Source organism: Leopardus geoffroyi, chromosome C2 (genome assembly GCF_018350155.1).
Source record: "Leopardus geoffroyi isolate Oge1 chromosome C2, O.geoffroyi_Oge1_pat1.0, whole genome shotgun sequence".
NCBI classification, from domain to species: domain Eukaryota; kingdom Metazoa; phylum Chordata; class Mammalia; order Carnivora; family Felidae; genus Leopardus; species Leopardus geoffroyi.
In genome coordinates, this window is record NC_059333.1 from 131,964,385 (window position 1) to 131,983,957 (window position 19,573).

Sequence of the window (19,573 nt, forward strand, 5' to 3'; positions counted from 1 at the left end):
GCATTTTCCATAAGTCAACTCCCAACACTTCAGCCTTGATTTCAAAGAACAGTAAAATTGCTTTCAAACAGTAAAAGGTCTTAGAGCAAGTGAAATTATGAGTTTAACCTCACTGATTAGTAGGTAAAACTTTTAATCCAAATTTCAATATTTTTACCTACTGCTAATTACAAATCATGAAGTACTCAAACGCCACAATCATAATGTGATGCAAACATGACAGAATCATTAAGATTATAAAAGCTACTATAGGTTTTCCAGGCATTCCACTCATCTCTCAGAAAAATATAAGAAGCCCTGATATTAGAAGTTGTTTTATAGACAAATGACAAAAATAATTTCTTCGTATCTTATTCGTGAACCAAAGTAAGGAAAATTGGCATTTGCTGAGCAGCCCTTTCATGCCAGGCACTTATACACCTTGCCCTATTTAATTCTAACAAGCCTGAAGTAGAGTCACCATCATCCCTTTACAAGTGAGGAAACCAAGGCTTAGAAGAGTTAACTTCCTGGCATCTGGTTGAAACAATTTTTCTCAACCTCAGCACCACTGACATTTGAGGCCTGATAATTCTTTGTTGGGGGTGGAGGTAGAAGGGACTATCTTGTATACAGTAGGATGTTTACCAGCATCCCTGGCCTCTACCCACTGGATGCCAGTAGCACCCCCCTAGTTGTAATCAAAATATCTCTAGACATGGCCAAATGTCCCGGGAGGGCATAATCACCACCAAATGAGAACCACTAAGTTAAACTGAAGAAGCCAGCATTTTCATTCAATGGACAATGGCCACATGCCAAATTCTATTCAAGATGAATTAGGGACAACTGAAGGTCTTTGCCCTCAAGAGCTCACTTTGAGCCCTGGTCTTCGAGCCCAACTGGTGTTCAATACTCTGCTTGGCCTGTCCCCAACTCAGCTAACTCCTCCAAGTGGTACCTCCCTCCACTCACCCATTTAGGCTGGCTTAACAGCCTGGACTCATGTGACTCAACCTTCTCCTTTATTTCCTGTATCTAGTTACTACCCAAGTTGTGCTGGGTTTTCCTAAGAGTAAAATGTCTCTTTCATCCATCCCCACTCTCCATTTCCATCTTCTAATATAGACACAAGCCCATCTCCCCTCTATTTTCCTACCAACAGATCAGAAGGAACCAATCTCTCTTGGTCCCTCAAACGAATGAAGGATATACATCAAGTTCATAACTGAACTACCTCTAAGGGTAGGGGGCTGGCAGACCTCAAACAGCGGTGGGCAAAGACCACACCCTCTTTTTCTGGAGTGGGAACAGAAACTGGAATCTCCCATCTGATCATGGACACTTTCACAGTCAGATGTTAACTCTAAATAAATAGCAAACCCTGACAAGCATTAAGAAAAGAACATAGCAGAGATTGTTTTGCATGCCATTAAAAAGTGGTTTGCGTGCTATTTCTGGCACTTGTGCCATGAATGGCTTTTGCCGGTTCTTAGGGAATGTACAATTGACATTCAACAAAGAGGAGGGAGGTGATTCCCAGAGAAAGTTTGATCCAACTAGCCTTTCTGCCTCTCCCAATATATAAACCCCGATGAAGGTGGGTAAAGCAAACATTCCACTATGAAAAGTCTAGATGGTCAAACAGTATCTGCTGAAATAACTGCAAAGGCACATAAAGATATATTCACAACATATATGAATATACAGCAACAAGAGGCTTATTTATACTGCATTTGATTTAAGATGAGAGGAAATCCAAGACCTGTTCTAAAGTTTATCTCTCCCGTAAGCAGGGAACAGAATTTTATTGCATTAATGATCATTAGGAAATGCTTTATGTTTTTTAACTTTAAGATCCCAAAATCAAGATAACTTTAAATCCAATATCTGAAATTCACAACCTAGCCAAAAGTTTTAATTTATACTTCACAGTTTTTAAAAAGCAATATTCAAGAAAATTAGGATGGCTGACATCCTGAATATTTCTGCTTCCATTACTATTTGAGTTTTCCGATAAAATGGCAAATATATTTAGTGTGAGGATCCTACTGCAATTCCAACTTTGTCAGGTTGTTCATTTTAAGTAAATAAATAAGTGACAATAATTTCTACAAGGATGTCTCAATGTCTCAGAGTTTCCAGAAAGAATAAAGACACATCATGCATGTCCTCTTGGGGGGCACCAGTTTAAGACAGCACCTTTATGAGAGGATCAATGCCTTAATTAAGCAATTATAATTAACAGGTAATATTAAATAATTCCAATTCACACATTCCCTATTACCTGAAGCAGAAAGAAAAAGCAGGGATTGAACTTGAATTACATGCCCAGTTACAGCCATCTTAATGTGATGCTTTTGACCTACACTATTACTTTCTATTACTTTCTTTCTGTCTATAACCTATGATATGATATCCTTAAAACATTTCACTCAAATTTCTCCTAAATGTATCCAATAGGCTTAGCCTAAATCAATCTAATTCAACACAATTTGAGTAATTTCCTTGTCATTCTAAGATGTACGCCTTTGTCAACAGTAACTCAAAAGCCTGAAGATGGAAGACATAATTAGCAAATGCATATAAATACCAGCCATAAAAATTCAAAAGGAAATGCAATGTCAATTTAGCCTCCCATTTCTTTTCAGAGAAATCCTTTCCTGTACAACAGGATGGCATTAATCTAGAGCTCCCCCAATCAGTTTTTACTTTACTACCTTTTACCAACACTTGTCCATATGAAAATCATAAAGATAATCTTGTCACAAGTGACTCCTGAAATCACTATAAAAAGAATGTGTCTTTTAACAAAGTAAATATGGGAGGACCTTTTGAACTGACCCTTAAGAGTTAAGATGCTACAAGTAACAACACTGTAATTTAAAATTCACACCAGCTAACTTTACCATCAAGCTATGGTATTCTTTCCAGCTTTAGAACAAAATACAACCTTGTTAAACATATTATGGTTAACCAAGATCTCAAAAGAAAATCAACCTTGAGCCTCAAGGGGTATATTCCCAGGAGACTATTTTGATTGATACTGCTGCAGTTAACAGTTCAATTCCGCTGACATTAAATGAATGATAAAAACATTAAAACAAATCAAGTATTTAGAATTCAACTGTCAGAAAGCTACTGCTTACAAATAATCTGTGTAGCATCCTTTCTCTGGGTTAAATTACTACATTTTATAAGATGCTTTTATATAAATAAACCTCAGTTTTGCCTCTTTTCTAGAAATATTAAGAATATTACTTTATTGACAAAAGTGCAAGCAAAATTATGTTTTCCACACCTAAAGGTATAAAATATTTTTATAACCTGGCTTCCTATTTCTAGTTAAAGGAAGGCAATTAAGGTGGTTTCCCGTCTGTTTTACGGGCAGTTCCTCCAACTATCCTTATCCTAACATACAATCTTTTCTTGAGGCATTCTTAGATGATTAACAATTTGACCAAAAACTATTTTTAAAGTAACGAGTAAATAAACATACTATCATTTTCAAATGCTATCCAAAGAGATCAAAGGAATTTATTCTAGACCTATACCAGCCCTGCTTATAGCTATAAACATGTCCTGAAATCTTGAAGATTATTACATTTCTATCCACTAGTCAAAGAAATATTTAAGGCTCTATTAGTTTCCTGTACATTAAGTTTATATTTTTCTATGAAAAAGACCAAATATATTCAAAAGAAAAAAATCCATTAGTGGGAAAAGTAAACTATTTGCAAAATTCTCCAGCTAGAAATATCTTTTCTAATAAGCCATTCTTTTAAACACAAATAATTTTTTTTTTTAATCAGGAAAAGAGCCATTTACCTGTACATCTCAGACTCCTAGGTGGTATCTGTTTAAATTCAAAATAAACATGCAAAAGGAGTTCTACAAATAGATGTCTAGGACCAATCCCTGAAACTCCAGGAAATTAACCCTTCAAGTACCTCCCGTGACTGGCAGGAAATATTCAGGAAGCATCCTGGAAGCTAAGGCTCAAAACCGGTTAAGCTTTGCTGATACAATTTAAATGAGACATGGGATAAAGGTCCAGAAGAATTGAAACTGAAGTGCCAAAGAAAATTTACCACCATTGTCGAAAGGAACCACAAGGATGAAGTCATTCCCCCAACAACCATTGCAGACAATGCACACTACCTAAGAACCTCCATGCTAGTGGCCTCTGGGAGCCACCATCAATTCTTCCCCATACATTCCTAGAGATGTAATTTATCTACATACCAACTAGAGGAGTCAATCACTCATGCATGCTAACCATGTGTCAACCATCATTCAGGGCACTTCACATACCAGGCTTCATTTATTCCTCACATCAAACCTCCAAGACGGCACTATCCCATTTACAGATGGGAAAACTCAGAAGCATAGTAACTCATCAGATTTTTTTTAGAAGAGGAAAATGTTACCAATCAGGATTCAAATCCAAACCTGTCTCCTTCCACACTGGCCCCTGGTTTCTTGCTGGAGCCCCAACTTTCTCTACAGAATTAAAGCTATAACACTGTAGAAAATCCTGTACTTAACTCACCCATCCCCTAACTAATAATGGCAACTTCATAGAGCCACTACTATTCTTCCTCTCAACATTCAACTCTTATGACAACATTAATGCCAGATGGCATACTAGCGGACAAACACTGGGTTAGGCTATTTATAACAATTATTTATTGAGCACTTACAATATGTCAGATATTGTTCTAAATGCTTATAACAACCTCATATGGTAGGTCTTATCAATACCCTTATTTTATAGATGAAGAAACTGAAGTACAAAAAGCTTTAATAATTTGCACAAGGCCAAATTATGCTAAGTGGCGATTTGGCATTCAAGTCAGTTTGCCAAGCTCCGCAGTGCATGCTCTTAAATACCTTCTTCTCTCCCTAGAGGAGGTTTCTGATTGTACCATCTTAACTATGTAAGCTAAGTATCACCAATCCTAATTTATAGATGAGGAAACAGAGGCTAAAAAAGGTGAAATACAGTTGACCACTGAACCCAGGTTTGAACCACATGTGTCCACTTACATGTAGATTTTATACAGTAATGTGAATGTATTTTCTCTTCCTTTTAATTCTCTTAACATTCTTGTTTCTCTAGCTTACTTTCTTGTAAGAATACAGTATATACTGTGTTAATCAACCTTATTATCAGTATGACTTCCAGCCAACAATAAGCTGTTAGTAGTTAAGTTCTGGGGGAGTCAAAAGTTATAGTACATTTTTAACTGGGGGGGATGGCGCCCTTAAACAGCACATTGTTCAAGGGTCAACTGTAATCTGCTTAAAGTCACACAACTTTTACGGGTTAAGGCATGATTTAAATCCACTTTTTTTTCACACTCCCAAGATGTTACTACACCATATCAAGGGAAGATACTAACTATAAAAAAGGAAAGCAATGATATTCTATGTATTTCAAAATAGTCCACTGAAAACTCTAGATTTATAAAAATTCTCCTTAAAGATGTTTAACTATGAAAAAAATTTTTATGGTAATGAGAAACTGACAAAAATGGCTTCTTGATTATTATGAGGCCAAAAAAAAAAAAAAAACCCTTTAAGTTTTTAAGAACTGTATAATCTTTTATTATGAGGCCACATAATACACTCAGTCAGACACAAGCATGCACCATGCTCCCATCTCACAACCACTCCCTCACGTCAATAGACAATATGAGAGTCATCTTTATTAGTCATGCTCCTTTTCCTAAGAGATGAAGAAACAAAAGCAACATTTAAGAATACACCTACTTTAGGCTACTCTCTTAAATCTGTTAACATTCTGAAAGCAGAAATTCAAGATACAGATGTTATTTAAAATACAACTACCAAGAAACAGGTACATGAATGAATGCATTTAATATTCTTTGTCTCTTGTGAAGAAAGGATTTGCCTTTCTGAAATCTGTAAACCAAAAAACAAAGAAGAGAAAGCCTCAGAAAAGTGATTCGTCCATACCACCAGACAAAAACATCACTGCTTTCAAATGCTGTTTCTAAAGACCCAATTAGATAGTATAACTCCTCTGCAGTTAGGTACTTTGGTATTTCAGAAAATGTCTTCCACCAGTTATCCATCCAGAGTAAAATTGAGCAATATAATCGTGACTCTCTTAGTTCCCACATATCCCAGGGGTCTCAGGCAGCAAAACAGATTATGCGTATAAGAAACATCTATTCTAAACTACCGGTCCTACTTACGACAATCAAGCTTACATTCTCAAAAAACGAAAAAACAAGTGAGGAAGCAACCAGTAAGCTCCACTGCAGCTCCTTTGTACCAGATACAGATTTTAAAAACCAAAGGATACAAGAGGACACACTGTAATCTGTAAGTATCTTTTATAGCATCTTGCAGACCAGGGGGAGGGAAAAAAAGATCATCGCACACAAGACCATCCAGAGAATAAGAGTGGTTGTTTCAAAAGGAAAAAAACAATATCCAGAGCTGTTCAATGCTTTTGAAAAACAGCCAGTGCGTGTAATGAAAAGAATTAAATATTTTAATGAGGCCAAAGAAATCAAGTAACATGTGAATGATAATTTAGTGGTCCAAAGTGTAGTGGACAAATTCTACCATCAACCTCCTTCCTAAATGATGCTTTGAAATAGGGAGGAACTTCAAGAAAGGAAATCACTTCATAACATTCCATTAAATTCAGAGTTTTGTGTGTGTGTGTGTGTGTGTGTGTGTGTATATGTGTGTGTGAGCTGAAAAACAAATCTGCGTTAATAAAAAACTGTTTTCGTTCTTACAAGCGAATCCAGTCACAGACCATTATCAAGTCTTGATATGCAAATACAGAGATGCAGTCCATCCCTTCCCTCTCCATTTCCACTTCCCTTCCAGTGATTCCTTTCAAATAGCTATTTAAACAAGCACAGATGCTATCTGAAATGAAAACTTCCCTTCCATTCCCTAAGCTAAAGACAGTAGCTTTCTCAGGAAAGCAGAATAAAGCTCGGTCAGCCCACAGCACCTCGAATCCCGAAATGCCCTGTTCGAAAATAAAAGCGAGTATCCTAAGAAAGCAATTCCTTGTGTACTTCACAAAGGAAAAATAAAACAAAATCTGGAAAATAAAAAGGTGCAAACAGGCAACTAAAAGCAAACCACCACACCCTCAACTCCGCGGTGCAACCCGTCTGCCAGGGGCCTTTACCTTCATTTTCCATCGAAACTGCACTTGGGTTGATGGCTACAAAGTCTTTAGTGTCAGCCGTGGCCACACTGGGAATAGAGAGCAGAAGGGGACAAGGAAGAGAAGCCCCCGGAATCCCAGGCTGTCACCCCCGCTCCCGGCCACACGTCCCACGGCTGCTCCCACCACCCCTAGCAGCAGCATCTGCAAGAGAAACCAGGAGAAGCGGCGCTGACGACAGAGAGGGCGAGGAGGGGGACCCCCGCCCCGCCACCACCTCAGGAGCCCCCAGATCGCGCGCCCACCCCCTCGGCCACCCGCAACGCCCCCAGCTCACGCCGGCGGGGCGGCGCCCTAGAGACACTCCCAAGCCGGGGTATCCCCAGATGCCCCTTCCCTTAGGACCTGGAAGTTTCTGGAAATGGGAAGCAATAGGTAATACTGGTGCCCTCCCAAAGCCCCAGACTCCCTTCCTCCGGGCTGCGGGGACTCACCCGCGGGGCTCGCGGGAGCGCCCCGCGCGCCTGGGGCGAAGAGGAGTGGCTCGCCGAGCGGCGGCGCCAGGCGGGAGCCTACTCCCGGCGTGAGGAAGGAGCGAACGGGAGGGCGGTCGGGGAGGGGAAAGGAGAGGAGGTGAGGGGACCCGTCACGGTCGGCCCGGCCGGCTCGGCGCGGCCGCGCTGGTCTGCTCCCGCCTCCGCCTCCTGCGCTCGGCCCCTCCCCGCCGCCCCCCGCCCCAGCACGCCCCGCACAGCCGGGCCCGCCGTGGACCGAGCTTTGTCGCCACTACTTCCGCTGCGAGAGGAGGGCGCGCACGCGCACTGGCACGCACAGGCGCAGACGGCGGAAGTGAAGCGAAGGCCGAGCGGTCCGCCCCGAAAGGGCTCTGGTTGGGTGCGGAGCGCTCCCGGAGGAGGGCGTGCGGGGCCGGTGGCCCGCCCCGGCCCTACCTGCCCTGTGGAGGTTCCTCGCTGACCCCCGGGAACGGTGCCCGCCCGTTTCTACGCACCCACTGGGCGCGAGGGTCGGAGACCCGCCCGCTCCCCAGCCCCGGCCACACATTCTCAAGAGGCAGCCGTGGGGTCGGGCCAAGCGGGCAGGCTCGAGCATGCTCCCCGTCCCGGAGGTATTTGAGCTCCCTCAACAAAGGCGACTTAGGAAGCCCCTCCCGTCGGGGTGGCCGTCACAATCTCGGCAGACGACGCGAGGACCTCCGAGGGAAGGGGCGAACGCAGAGAGACTCTGGTGTTCTCACTGGTACTTCCCCACCCTCACTGGCAGACCCCTGTACGGCCTCTTTGCTCTAACTGCGGGAGGAGGTCATCGCCGGGCGACTTCCCAAAGTTCTGTCCCGATGAGGGATCTGCTTCGGTGCCTGTATGTAATGAGAGGGCAAGGATCAGCCCCAGAGCTCAAGGGAGGGCTCAGCCTTTTTTACTCATTTCAAGTGTGTGGAACTCGAAAGATTGGAACAACTAGAAATTGAGCGTCCAGAGATAGAAGCCGAAGAACGGGCGTTGCCTTCGGCCACTGGCTATGTTTGTTTTTTTGTTGTTGTTGTTGTTGTTTTGTTTTTGCCAGCATCTAATCCAGATCCCCCAATAAGTGATTTTTATAGATGGTTGATGTTACTAACCCTTAGTAAACCAGGCACAGGAAACTAAACTGAAGCCCTCTCGCATCCAAATCCACTAGAGGGCAGGGCTACACCTGCTGAGTTCGACCGCATCCTCCACAAAGAATTGTCTAGAGACCGCAGAAGAAAAATCCTCCCTTGTGTGCTAGAGGTATTTCTCTCCATCAACACGTATTCTCTTTAAAAACTTGCCCCTTATCTCAGGTCCTGTGACACTTCCCAGTATGTTCTCTGACCACATGTTCAACGTCAAAATAAGCAAATGGACCGGGTTGCCTGTCTTCCCTGTTTAATCCCAAGTAAGTGAAACTAGTCTAGGATCAAAAGTCCTGGACAGTTTTCTAGATTTACTTTTCAATTAAGAAACATTGAAATTTTATTCAACGAAGTCACTTTTAAATTCCAAAACAAACCATAAAAATTAGGATGAACTAGTTTCTAGTCTCAGAGTTACTATCTATGACACACCTTTGGCTTACATGGTTAGTGAATTTTGTCTACCCGGTGGTGTTACAAGTCTCATTTGTACAACGATGAATGTGCTATCTCTTGCTCAATGTTGTAAACAATTTGTAATGATTATTAGTTACTATACTTATTGGACCTTGACAGCACAGCATACTACCAAAAACATTAGCATCTAAAGTAGAAACTGTAAAAGGAGACATTATTTGATATGAACATATGATCTTACAAAAAGTGTAATTTCACAGTACAGAATTTGATATTGGGTTTCTTTAGTTAGCTCAGACATTTTATCTGAGGTAACTTCAGAATTATCTGTTGTGTACTCCAATACCCCAGCATTAACACTAAATTCATAATTAACTCCCCAAAGGATGTATCACCCCATGCCTTACACCCAAAGTAGCCGACACGGAAATTTTACTTTTTGGTTGCCTAAATTGTGAAGGCCATTGTTCCTATTGCTAAGGTAAAAAAGAAACTGGATAAAACCGGCTTTGTCCAGAAGAAGCGTTATATATTGCATTCTTATTCCACCATTAGTCATCTCACAAATTCCTGGGCGTGAGAGCAGCAAAAAGCCTTAAAGGATAGCTGGTTCAACCACTCAGCAGATCTTTCAACCTCACCAACACATCTTCACAGTGATGTTCTGTTCTGTGTCTGAACACCTCTTCCACCAAACTAGCCAACATCAGTAGCACCAACTTCGACTTCCTATGTATATGAAAGACAGCATGTATTAACACTATTCAAGCCAGAGCAGTGGGGAATGCTTTAGCCATGAGCCTCGGAAACCTCTTCCTTTTCCCAGCGTTTATTCCTATGACCAGCTAACCTGCCATGAGACTTTTGTGTAGCAATCTCTACGTCCTCATCTTGGGGGAAGGGGACTAAACTATATGTACACTGCACAATATACATACATAGAATGATATTTTAGATACAGATGTAGGCATAATAACTATCCTTCTATCCCTCAAAAGATTGTTGTGAGGATCTGATAAAGTGAAGGCAGGTTGTAAATTATAGGCATTATAAAAATATAAGATTATTATACAGAGAAGCAAGCAAAAGCATTGACTCTTAGCTAGAATGAGATTAATGGCAATGAAATGTATTATGTTCAAGTTCCCTCTTATTTCTTCTTTGTGAATCAATGCTCTGCAAATCTACTCCTGTTCTGAATATTTAACCTACAAAATTAATTATGTATCTGATACAAAAAGTGTTCACATATGAGCAATAAAGGAGAATTTGTCAGGCATCTCTGCTTGGGGGAAATGTTACAAATAGGGAAGATTGAGGAAGGAACAGTCATGGTGTTCTAATTTTATTTATACTATGCCTTATTGCACAAAGGATGTGAGCATCTTGTTTTTAGTATGAAATTTGATAGCTGGCATTTTTATAAACCTGGATAATAACGGAATATGTGGGCTTTTGGGATGTAAAAATTAACCTGGAAAAGGTTATTTCAAAATACTTCCTCAATGTTTTATTTTAAAGGCTATTTTAACCTTGTTTTAAGTACCAAAGGTTAATAGTTAAGGAATTGTATCTAGGGGCTAGAAAAGAAGTTGTCATTTTTTTTCAAGGTAGGTATCTTAAAAGCATCTAAAGACATGACACTTTATTTTTATAAGCTAACCCACTCAACGGAAGAGCCGAAATATTTTTCTTCCTATGGGAAAAGGACATGCTAAGGGCCAAATTTGGGGAAGTACAGCCTTTGACTATAAGCAGTGTCAGGCGGAATAAGTGTCTAACAAACACCTGCCAGAATTGCTATCCATCTGCTTGGTTCTGTGCCTTAGCAGTGCTGGAAGAGTAAAAATTAGAAGCAAGAATAAAAATGAGCTACCTGTGTTTTGGCTTTATTAGCACAGAGATAGGCAAGTACTTTACAAATATTTTATTAGCCCACAAAATTTCATAGCTTCCACCCTTGCTAGCATTCTAAACATGAAATGCTTGCTGAAACTGAGCAGAAGAAACTAGAGAATTTAAAGTGTACTTTTTTAATTTTTAAAGTTTATGTGTGACTCAGTTTCCCCATTCAACACGTTCTGAGCCTATGGTGATATTTGGGATCTTTGGTATTTACTACCAATCTTCTGGATTGGAGGGGAGGGGTGGGGGGGCAGAGATAAAGATAGAAAGGGAAGGAAAAAGAGCAAAGTGAGTTGGAGTCCCATATCTAGAGGTTGACTCTGGACTTCACTATTTCCACACAAAACAGACACACAATATACCATATTACATACACTCCAAGATTTATCTTGAGGTAAAAATGTACCCATTTAAAAGATATTCTGTCTATGGGGCGCCTAGGTGGCTCAGTCGGTTGAGCATCCGACTTCGGCTCAGGTCATGATCTCCCAGTCTGTGGGTTCGAGCCCCGCGTCAGGCTCTGTGCTGACAGCTTGCTCAGAGCCTGGAGACTGCTTCTGATTCTGTCTCCCTCTCTTTCTGCCCCTCCCCCGCTCATGCTCCGTGTGTCTCTCTCTCTCTCTCTCAAAAATAAATAAACATTAAAAAAAAAATTTTTTTTAAGATATTCTGTCTAGTTTCCAAACCAGCCTAATTCATCTCTGTGCCAAAAACTATTTTGTCTGTAGTAAAGACCATAATAAAGACCTATTGAATAAATAGGTAATCTGGAAAATGGTCATCATAAATACATATTTGTTGCTGAATGAATAAACATAATTCCACCTTTAAAAAAAAAAACAATCCAATCTTTGACTTTGCTACTTGCTACCTATGATCAAACTAAAGCATGAGCTTCTACTTTCCTGTAAAGCAAAGAAGAATTCAGGGATTTTCCAACGTTTAAAAGTAAACTTAAATCTTCAAACCACAAAGAGGTTAGCTAGGACAACTTGGTCTGTACAAGAAGTCCTAATCATTGTAAGAAGTATTAAAACCTGAGCTGTGCTCAGAGAAGATGGAATTTCACACCCAGATTTTGAACCCAGGTAACCATGGGTTTAATTGAAATTAAAAGATAACAATGTTGAGATGGCTGCTTCCATGCACAAAGGAAATGTCAGCTGAGCTTGTGCTTTGGATTTTGATGGCATGTGTATCAATGCCTGACAGTCAAAGCGTTATAATTTCCTGCACAGTCCTCAGTTATTACCTTAGGATCAAAACACAGAATTTTAATTCTTAGACAAGACAGCTTGGAGACTAGGTTTAAGCAACAGGCCTTAGAATAGCCAACTACATTAAATTGGCACTGGCCAGCATCTTCTACTAAGTTTGAAAGTTTTGCAGGTGGGTTGGTTGTCATAAATTAATTGAAATTATCAAACAGATTCTATATTTTATCTGCTGGCCCCCTGCTGTGTCTGCAGTAATAGCCTAGGCCTCCTCCCTCCATTTATATGCTTCCTCAATTTCTCATCAAAAACATTTTTCATCTCTTTTTACTGTGTTGCACACTGAGGTCTGAGAGAGCCTTGGGAAAGGTTGCATTTCCTCACACTGCCAAAATGGTACATTTTGCACTTAGAAATTTTCTAGCCCACCATTTTCCAGAAGTCAAATATTTTTTGCAAAGCTTGCATCTTTGCCTGAACTTGTCTCAAGTCCTTCCAGGCCCCCTGCAGAAATCATCTCTCTCCACTGTGCTTCCTGATGTGAGAACAAATGAGAAAAAAGGCACAAAAAATGCCATTATGGTAATAAATTAGAGAGGGTGATCAGCTCAGAAATTGCCTAAGGTTTTATGAGGATTCTGAAGTTTAGCCCTGGACAGTCAGGCAAACAGACCATATTCATATTGAGCATACTACACAAAATAAGGAAGCCACACCAAAAGGTTTATTATGAAATAGCTAACAGAGAAAGGAGAATTGCAACTTGATAAGATGGTTTGCAAGACTGATGATAGAGAAGGAGAATTACAAATTGGCAGGAAGGAGTTTTTGCAACACAAGCAAACTGTTAAATCTTCAGGTTAGAAAATTCATCACTACAAATAACAATCAGATGGAAAATTAGATTAGCAGGGCTGCCTGGATAGCTCATTGGTTAGGCGTTCTGCTCTTGCTTTCAGCTCACGTAATGACCTCCCAGTTTGTGGGTTTGAGCCCTGTGGCAGGCTGCAAGCACTGACAGTGCAAAGCCTGCTTGGGATTCTCTCCCCCACTCACTTGCTCGCTCTCTCAAAAATAAATGAAACTTTAAAAATATATATATATTGAAAATTAGATTAGCAGCACATTATATACCTTCAGGCAACTTTGCTTTCTTGGTTATAAAAGGCAATGTTTACGTAACCTATTTCACAAGATATTAGAAATAACCTAATATTGCCAAATATTCTATATTTGGGAAATTAAGAAAATGGGGATTCTGGAAAGAAAGGGGAATAAAGCTTTCTACAGGACAGGAACAAATAAGCTGAAGTACAAACGTGGGGCTTGAACTGGCTCAACCAGTCCCTGGTTCAAACAGTTGAATGCAAAACGATTTTCAAGAAACTGCTACCTCAACCATAGGACTATTGATATTCTAAGTGAGCACTGTCCCTCTGTAGAATATTGAACAGGAAGCTGACAAACTAGAAATGGCATCAGGCCTTATGAGGAGAGCAAAAGGAACTCTCTGTTATATTCCAAATGATAAAGGACATCTTGTAATGAATGTTACCAGTGATCCTCAATCATCCATTCCCCTCCAGGATCTTTAGTCTAAATTAGTGTTTCTCAATGAGTGGCCCCCACTACCAGGAGCAGCAGCATCACTTGGGAACTCATTAGCAATGCAGATTCTCAGTTCCCACTCAGACCTACTGAGTCAGAAATTCTGGGTGGTTGGATTTAGCAATCTGTGATTTAACAAGCCCTCCCCATAATTCTGAATGCTTGGAAGTGCTGCAGCCACCTTATTACCCATCTTTCCCCTCTTCTTCAGAAAAGCCACCACCACAGATGACAAAGCAGTGATCTGAGGAAGCCAAGTCTTTTAATACATAATTATGCTAACAAATCAACCAATCCTGCAGCCTGTCCTACCACAGGACTTCCTTTAATATGAGATAGTAAATTATATTTTCTGTTACTTGCAGCTAGAAGCATCCTAATTGACAGAGTTCTAAATGAGAAAAAAACAGTTTACTTTAGATAAACAGGTTAATGTATTGGTTGATGCTTTGGCTGCTCCTACACAAGTTAAAAGAATTCAAAGTACTATGTCATATGAAATTATAAAATATTAAATAAAGTACCTTAATATTAAAGGCAATGTTAATCAGTGGGAAGTTACAGAACAAGATGTAAGTCAGAAAAAACTGAACAAGGGAGTGTTACCGGTTTGTTTGTTTTTTAATTTTTTAATGTTTATTATTTATTTTTGAGAGAGACAGAGCACGAGCAGGGGAGGAGCAGAGAGAGAGGGAGACACAGAATCAGAAGCAGGATCCAGGCTCTGAGCTATCAGCACAGAGCCCGATGCAGGACTCAAACCCACAAACTGCCAGATCTTTACCTGAGCCAAATTCAGATGCTCAACGGAATGAGCCACCCAAGCACCCCTCTGTTTTTTTAACTTAAAGGTTTTCCATATTAGCATATTAGTAAAAAATTGGCTATTAATCTCAAAAACTCCTTTAACAAATTTTACTTATTACTAATCAGGAGTATTTTTAAATTATGTAACTGCACATAACTCTTGAAAACTAGTTAGATTTTAGAACTTTTAGGGGTGCCTGGGTGGTTCAGTCAGTTAAACCCCGGACTCCTGATTTCAGCTCAGGTTATGATCTCATGGTTTGTGAGCTCGAGCCCTGCATTGGGCTCTGCACTGACAGTGTGGAGCCTGCTTGGGATTCTCTCTCTCTCTCTCTCTCTCTCTCTCTCTCCCTCCCTCCCTCCTTCCCTCCCTCTCTCTCTCTGCTCTTCCCCCACTTGTGCTGTCTTTCTCTCAAAGTAAATAAACTCAAAAACAAAAAAAAAATGTTTTATTATACAGTTATGTGCCCTAACATCAGGCTTTTTCTTGTTTAATTTTTTTTTCTTGTTTAATTATTCAGCTAATGACTACTTAGTGATAGATTCTACTGTGAAATTGCTAAAATAAAATTAAGTTTACACCTTCCTGAAGTATGCCGGTCATTTTTTTCCAAACAAACTTGACAAAAATATTTATTATTTTGAAGTTTGCACATCAACTTGTTTTTGTTTTCTGACTTAGAGCAGTTAAAAAGCTATAATGTTAAGAAAAATATCTTAAGGGGCGCCTGGGTGGCTCAGTCGGTTGAGTGTCTATCTTCGGCTCAGGTCACGATCTCACAGCTGGTGAGTTTGAGCCCTACGTCCGGCTCTGTGCTGACAGCTCAGAGCCTGGAGCCTGCTTCTGCTTCTGTGTCTCCCTGTCTCTCTGCCCCTAACCCACTCGCATTCTGCCTCTGTCTCTCTCAAAAATAAATAAACATTAAAAAAAATTTTTTTTCAAAGAAAAAAAATCTTAATATATTCTTCCCTGGTTTAAATGATTAAATTGTTCATTTTAACCCTCAAAAAGCACTTGGAAAGGTAAAGATTGCATATTTGATTAAAGAATTTGTATTACTTTTAGGGAAATGAGAATCAATTTTCAGTGAACAGCCAACAAAACTACACATTTGTTTAGGGCTTTTCAGTTGGCCTAACAGTTCCATGTACATAATTAAATTTAATCCTCACAACCATGTGAGGTAAGCAGACTAGATCTTGTTAATTGCTTTTCATAGCTGACAAGGCTGGGACTCACACAGGTGAAGGAAGCTCTTTGCACAAGAATTTCTCACTCCTCAATGTCAAAGTCAGGAGTCAAATACCCATCTTGGCTTCAATTTCCTTAATGCTTCTTCAGTGACCCACGAGAGAATATTTAAGAAGCTGCCCTGTTTATTGAATTACCTTTTACAATTTATCATTTGTTTTGTTAAATTCTTGCATGTTTCAGCTCAATGGGGCAACCTGCAACTCTGATGGCCATTAATTCCCGAACCTAAGATATCTGTCCCATAGCTCGTTTGATGACATTCAAGAATGCATTAATTAATAAGGGCTTTATTTTACAACATCATTGGTCATTGTCTACATCCATTCACTTATTTAACCTTCGGACACTGGGGAAATCATGCCAAGCAGAAGCTATTCTAGAATCCCTTGGGTTTATCTTCTCAGAGTTGAAATTACTGCTAAAATGAAAGTATAATCCTAAGAGTAAATAATTACAGACAGGCATTTTAGAGAGATTATTCAGTAGGTAATTGAGACATGTTCATTAACATGCCTTATTAAAAAAATCAGCAGAATACATATAAAGCACACGTTCTGAGGATCTAAAAGCCACTGAAAGGTATAGGAATACTTATCTTTCTGAGTGGTAAATTTTTCTTTCTTCCGAGCTTATAATTATATTTACATATTAACCAGACTATGGGCAAGGAAAAATTAAGAGATTTTGTTTTTAATATTAAAACTTCATAATGGCTTTAGATAGTATGGAGGATATACAACTATTATATTCCATAATTTAAATTAACAATTAAAAATCTCAGTTGCAACGTCATTTTAGTGACTAAACAGCTACAAAAGAAGGAATTAAAAAGATAAAGAGATTTTAGATTATTCTTATGATGAGGGACAGAAGCAGAAAAATGTTCACCTTTAGCCCAGAAGGCTGATCTACAGCCTGCATAGTTCTGATAAGGATCAAATACATACTGGTTGCTACATTCTTAAAGGGTCTTATGACTGCCTGTACATCTCACCAATAGTTAATTAATATCCAGCTGAATGATAAACACCAGAGACATTCTGTGAAAGTAGCTGCATGAGTAGAAATTCAAAGAAAACATTTATGATCTAATACTGCCTGTACATCTCCTCATACTTGAGCATTAGGCATGTAACCACCAGCTTCATACAGCAAAGGTGCAGCTCTGTCTGCCATGCATGGCTCTTATCTCTGTGCTACTTAAATAAACTTAATAAGTTGCACCATGTCTCAAGAATTCTTTCTTGACTGTCTGGCTCAGGGATCCCACAACACTTATAGCAAGACACTGTTTAATGACTTCTTGCATTACGGAAAATTATATGATGCTACTAGGCATGGGCAGCCTAAGTTAAGAATCTGTGAAGCTTTGGGGTGCCTGAGTGGCATTTAACCATCCGCCTCTCGATCTCTGCTCAGGTCATAATCTCACAGTTTGTGAGTTAGAGCCCCACACTGGGTTCTGCACTGATGGCATGGAACCTGCTTGGGATTCTGTCTCTCCTTCTCTCTGCCCCTCCCCTGCTTGTGCATGCTCTCTCTCTCCCTCCACCTCTACCTCTCTCTCTCTCTCTCTCTCTCTCAAAATAAATAAACTTAAAAAATTTTTTTTAAGAATCTATGAAACTTTAAATCATCATCACTATCCCCCAGACTTTGGAAATGACTCTCCATCTTCCAAATGGTATACATGCTCCAGAAGGTACAACCCCTGTCAGCTCTGGTTTTGAAAATATGCATCACCAAATGATCTTCACCAGTGGTTCTCAAACTGTGGTTCCTACCACATGGGAACTTCGTACAAGTGTAAATTCTGTGGCCCCACCTCAGACTACTGAATTAGCAACTCTGGGAGTAGCACACGCATACTATAATTTAACTGTTCCTTCATATGATACCAGTGTTAAAATTTGAGCACCGGTTTACAGGAAACTTAAAACTTTCATCTGAAAATATTTTGATCATGCCAATAGTCCTCAATTCTAAAAAAAAAAAAAAAAATAGCATGAGAATATATCTGTTTATCAGTATTTTAAACCTCCTCCAGCATTTCTAAAAGAATGACTTAAATTCTTAAAAGAATTTTAACTCTTAAAATTATAGGGCTTTGAACTTCTTTGAGTAGATACCTGTTGGCCTAAAATGAGTTATTTTAAATGACCAGGAGAAAGGGCATTAAGACCATAAAGAGATCATATTTTTCCCCTCTTAAATAACCCTGAGCATCATATCATCATAGCCACAGTTTGGCATGGAGGAAAACAAAAATTAGAGGGACACCGCATGGGCAATGGAGCATTAGTTGTGCTCCAGCCATAAGCTAGTCCTTGTTTTCTAACTTCAAGTCAGAACCTTTGGAACAATGCTTCTTTGACCAGGTGTATCAAGTTTTAGCAGCCCAGTTAGATGAATGAAGTGGGGGAAATCTTCATAAGTGGAAAATGCCATTCTATTGAAGCAGTTTATTCCTTAGAGAAATAGTTTGATCCTTTAAAAATAAAAAAAGCTATATAACATTTCAGAGGCTATACACTTTTTTTTTTCTGAAGTACATTATACAGAAATTATGTGTTGGGGACAGAGCAAAACAATTGTTTTAAAGACTAATGAAATAGGGTTTTACCTGATTCAATCAATGTAAGCAATTTGATTACAAACTATGCCCTCATATATAAGACCAAAATACTACTGTGATAAGCTTTATTTATTTTGATATGTACTTATAGGTCATAGTCTAGTTTAGTGGCAAATATTATAATAGAGTTAATGGTATAGGACGCAATTATAAGGACTGCCAACATTTAAGGACAGTTATTTGTATAATGAAGGAAGAAGAGGAAGATGAGTCAGGAGTTTCTAGCAAGAGGAAGATGTACATGAGAAAACTGGGCATTTGAATACATCACCAAGGAGCAAAATTAAGCAAAGAAATCCAAAATAAAGGTGATTTTATCCAGAGACAAGTTACAGTAACTATATTATAATTGCAAATAACAGATGAGTTTGCAATAGCTTGATTACATCTTAATGAATTCTTAAAGACTTTCTTTCATGCTATAATCTTTCTGCTCCGTAGTCTTTAACAACAATAAGATGCTTTTTCTCTGTGTGTGTTAACTAGCCTGCTTGGAAGGATAGTAAACGGTGTGTTTAATACCAATTACACCAATATGGGAGTTTTGAGATCTGTTGTATTTGCAAATTATTCCATAACAAATAACAAATATAAATGGGGTTGTGTGGGTGGGTGAACCTTTGAGTTTTAGCAGTATCAGAACATCCCCATCTTCATAGTGCTACTTACTACAGAGCAAAACACACTGAAAGAACATCCTCTCATTCCATGGAGTTGGGAGCTGCTCAGAGTAAGACCACACACAACATTACTTTTAAAGCCACCCTGTGGCATTGACTCTTGTGCATCAGTGTGGTATAAATGTCATTTTTTGTGTCATACTTTCCTCCAGAGCTAATTTTCTTGGAAACCAAGGAAACTTAAGTTTCAGAGCCCTTCACTTACAGAGGCCCCTTTAAAGGCCCTTAAAGAGATT

General features: G+C 39.5%; 1 protein-coding gene across 4 annotated transcripts in view; it reads right to left on the bottom strand.

Moving 5' to 3' along the window:
- ATP2C1 (ATPase secretory pathway Ca2+ transporting 1) overlaps positions 1-19,573 on the bottom strand; it is a 170,983-nt gene that overhangs the window by 128,993 nt on the left and 22,417 nt on the right. Inside the window, exons 1-2 of one of the 4 annotated variants that reach the window (XM_045503647.1) lie at positions 7,639-7,930; positions 7,166-7,348 (exon numbers count right to left, since the gene is read on the bottom strand). The exons of 2 other annotated variants lie outside the window; for them this stretch is intronic. In XM_045503647.1, coding sequence (XP_045359603.1) covers positions 7,166-7,171 — 6 coding nt within the window. In that variant the 5' untranslated portion in view covers positions 7,172-7,348; positions 7,639-7,930. Of the gene's footprint in view, positions 1-7,165; positions 7,349-7,638; positions 7,931-19,573 lie in introns of those variants that run through there. One more of the 4 variants, XM_045503648.1, reaches the window with a different exon arrangement.